The sequence below is a fragment of the Cucumis melo genome, chromosome 6 (assembly GCF_025177605.1).
Source record: "Cucumis melo cultivar AY chromosome 6, USDA_Cmelo_AY_1.0, whole genome shotgun sequence".
Lineage (NCBI taxonomy): Eukaryota > Viridiplantae > Streptophyta > Magnoliopsida > Cucurbitales > Cucurbitaceae > Cucumis > Cucumis melo.
This window is the reverse complement of record NC_066862.1, coordinates 26,740,943-26,745,268: the sequence shown is the minus strand read 5'-3', so window position 1 is coordinate 26,745,268 and position 4,326 is coordinate 26,740,943. Positions and strand designations below refer to the sequence as shown.

At 31.6% G+C, this 4,326-nt stretch overlaps 1 protein-coding gene across 1 annotated transcript; it reads right to left on the bottom strand.

Annotated features, from left to right (window-relative positions):
- Positions 1 to 2,985: 2,985 nt before the first annotated feature.
- On the bottom strand, positions 2,986 to 4,125 carry LOC103500163 (transcription factor TCP1). The gene has a single exon (XM_008463377.2). It carries the CDS (start codon positions 4,123 to 4,125, stop codon positions 2,986 to 2,988), a length of 1,140 nt encoding a protein of 379 aa, XP_008461599.2.
- Positions 4,126 to 4,326: the final 201 nt, after the last annotated feature.

Genomic DNA, 4,326 nt, shown 5'->3' with positions numbered 1-4,326 from the left:
ATATTTCATTTAAAATGGACCTGTGGGTGTGGGTTGAGAGGACGAATACGGAAATTAAATTTGAATGGCCATATTACCTCTATTCCCCTCCCTATACCCCTCACTATACCCCTCCTCCTACCTCTCTCTAATCCATTCAAATTGTATGAAGATCTTCTCTCTATTTCTCACTTAACAAACATCATCATTAATCTATTAATCATCATACAGTTATTATCTACTAATCATATTTTCTACCATTAATCTTTCTCTCTCACAATTATTACTACTTCTATCCTATACTTTCAGATTTATTTTTATTGTACTAATGCAGTTTTAAATATCATAATTTATTTATTAATGTGATATAGGCGAGATATTCTTTCCAACTTACACTCCCTTCAAATTATTTTTTGAGACAATTAGTCTAAACTAATAATATTTGGTTATAATATATATATATATATATATATATATATATATATATATATATATATGTGTGTGTGTGTGTGTATATATTAGATTGAACACATATATTTATAGTCCTCTAACGAATTCGTACCCACTATTCTTCTGATCATATTTAAAATAGTTTCTTATTATCGATTTTGTTAATTTTTTAACAAAAAAATATTTTATTATCATTTTCTTTTTAAATTTTGAAAAAACATGTTTCCATTGTGTCATTTTCCTTATATTAAAATTACATGTTAGATTTAAAAAAATATTAATTTAGAAGGACTCGTTTATTTGAAAGTAGATTAAAAATTTGAATGTTATGCTTTAAAGTAAAATAAAACTTAAAAGTAGATAGAGTCTAGATTATACTTTTAACCTAGATTTGGTATACTCTCTTTTACTGTACAAAAGATACACAAAATGATTGACTTAATTATGGTTTCTAATAACACATGTGAAAGTGTTTGATCACAATTCTTTTCAACATGTTGAAATATGGTTAATGTTTACGTTCTCAATCAAGTGGTTAAAAGTTCAAATCCATACTTGTCTTTTGTTCAAATTTCGAGTCTATCAATTTTACCAAGTACTAGCTCGAGCTAGGTCAACTACTTTAATTTAGGTATATACCATTTGAGCTATGTAGTTTGGAAAAGCGACTCAGTTTCATGTCTTGAAATCAAAATAAATTCTAAAAAATTGCCAAATTGAACCTCATTTCTAATTGTGCATATGTAAATAGTTTAAACCACCGTATATTCTTTTGTATTGCATAACATATCATATTTAACATACTATTAATCCAATATAAATATTTTTTGGGTGTAAAAACTAAACAAACTTTTAGGCATAAATATTGTAAAACTACAAACAAATAAAGGGGGATGGCTAGGGTTGCTAATGCTTCATGTCAATCATATTTTGATTCCCACAGAATCAGTTATGTTCACTTTTACTTTCATTTTCAAACCTTTACAAAGGCTTTTTGAGAAAGCTTTTCTTATTTTACTTTGTACTCTCCATGATGATCAACCAACTTTTATAATTAATTTCTTATAATAAACTACTATCTCCTTCAATTGTCTTTAATCTACTTGTATTCTATGTATTCTAAAATGCCTATTTTGAGTCATGTACCATTATCCTAACTTTTTAGAAAATAAATACTTTATTACGTAGGTAGAAAGGTAATTCTGTAATCATGTAAAGAGCGACAATGAATGAGTTATAATTAGAAGAGAGCTTCCATCATATAGATTAGAAAATGACAGTATTTGGAAAAAAAGTAATTAAAGTAGAAAATCAATACTCTAAAGCAATATAGCACAAAATTCTAGAAACAATTAATGAATAAATCATTATTATTTAGCTAGCTATTGTTGAAATAATTAAAGTTTGACTCATAAGATATCAAGATGAATGGAAAGACAGAAAAAAACGAGGATTAGAACTTAGAGACCTCCCATCCTATTTTTAACATGTCACTAAAGGATAGGAGAGATTCAATAGTTAAACGGTATCAGAACATCTCAACTAGATTGATACTTTCGTAACATCTTTATTATATCTTCGATCGACAAAGAAGAGATATATTATCATGTACCAAAGAAAAATATAAGAGAGTACATACTATAACGAACAATGAAGAACAAAACAGACGACAAATTAGAAAAAAAGCCTTCCAAGACGATGATAGCAATATCATAATTACAAAAAGATGTAGATCTAATACGTTAAGAGGCCACCAAATAGATAATATCTTCCTAGAAAAGCTAGTCGGTGATTAGAGATCTCTCCTCATAATACATATAATATCATTTAAATCACCATAGACACCTTAAACTATTACATATAGCCTGTAAACTCAATCCTGAAACAAATCTATGAAAGGATCTTAAAGAGGTAGGTTTGGAAATAATTTTAAAAGGATTGAAATGAGTAAAATCATTCTGAAACAATATCATTCCGAAATAATTTACTATTTGGTTTTACACGTAAAATAACATTTTAATGCTATGAAATCATGTTTTAGCAGAGTGATTTTAGACCTTCCAAAATCAATATATATCATACATGCCTAACACTCACATGTATATCAAATATCAATGGCCAATCGCAATGTAGCATCGATATTCACAGAAAATCCATAACTCCCCCCTTGGCAGCCAAAACTATAAATTAATGCTATTTAAAGAAATGCATGAGACAAAAACACAATATATATTTGGATAAACTAAAGAAAAATAATATAATAGATCAAACATGATTTAGTGATTGTAGCAAAGCAAGAAAAAACATCATCACCAGTCTTTAATTGTTATAATATCATAAATCTAAAAGAACCTTCAAGTAGTAGTTAAGAAAAACCAATCTAAAACAGGCCATGTTTCGACATTGTTGGCTGCATTCCACACCCTTGATTTGTAAAACTGCCAAAAAAAAAAAAAAAAAACAAAACAAAACAAAAACAAAAATTTCATCAATTTTTTAGGTGAAAAAAAAAAAATCTAAAGCCTTTGATGGTTGAAATTACCTGTTAATAAAATTTTACTTTGCAAAACGATAACCGGCGCTGTTATTGGTATCCAAATTTCGAGGTAAGTTAATGGGAATATCATCAATGGAAATGAGAAGATTTCTTTGAGAAGAACCAGAAATAATGGAAGGTTTCCATTTCCTCTTTGAAGCCTTCATCTGATCCAAAAGCTTCCAATGAGAGGTTTCGGCATTCTCGTCGTCCCGACAAGATTTCACAGTAGTGTAGTTGTCGTGGTTGATGAACTTCTTAGCATAAATCTTTCTCTTGTTCATGAAGGAGGATTCCTCCATTGACAGATTTGATGTTTCAGTGCTATGATTCAAATGCTTACTCCAATGATCCGAAACTTCTTGGGCGCCGCCCTTCTGATGACCGTAAACTTTGCTGTCGTCAACTTGCTTCTTCTCCATCGTTCTCTCTCTTGCTCTTGCTCTTGCTTTAGCTCTTGATTCTTTAGCAACAAGATTAAAAATTTCAACTTTTTCTTTACTTACTTTCTCTTGTTCATCAATCCTCAACATTGATTTCATCTTCAGCTCCCATCCTTTATCATCATCATATTCTTCTTCAACATCTGAAGAAGCAGCTGCCAAAGACAATTTTTTAGCCCCTCCATGAAACCCAACATTCTTGGTCCTTGAAAGCTCTTTAATTGCTTTTCTGGATTTGCTAAACAGCCACTCTAGGGTTTTGCTTGCTTTATCGTACCCTAACATGTCTTGCAAATCAAAGAACTTTCGAGCTATATCAATGGACAATCTCACTCTCCGATCGCGCAAACCCTGAGCCGTATAAATCTTGCTATGCCGATCCTTCTTCCCCATCCCCGTTGTCCCTGCTCCAGGAGCGCTCGGGACAACCATATCACCAAGAGCTTGAATGTTGTTCCCCGCTACGGCAAAATTGATCACGGCCGTCTCGGGAGGTGTCAACGTGGAGAAATGGGCAATGGGAAAGTAGGGAGCTAGAAATGAGAGTGGATCTTGATGGGGTTGGTGATGGAAGTTGACAGTCGAAGTGTTGTTGGACGAAGGGTCAAAGTTGAGAAGTGAAGGAATGGAGAGAGGGAGATTGTAGGAATTAGTAGTGGAAGAGCTAGAAGAAGGAAAACAAGGAAAAGGGTTGGGATTATAGCTTGAAGATCCCATTTTTTTTCTTATTTCTTTTAGGATTTTGGAAATGTGAAATGAAACTCTCAAAGAACTCTGCTACCCATTAAAGATCTTTAATTATTTTCCATCTTCTTTGGTTTGAGAATTGTGATCAATCTTTTAGGTTTACGGGTTCATATTGAAAAGGGAGAGATATGAAGATGGAATGTGAGAGAGGTTGAAGGTCATGCAGTATTG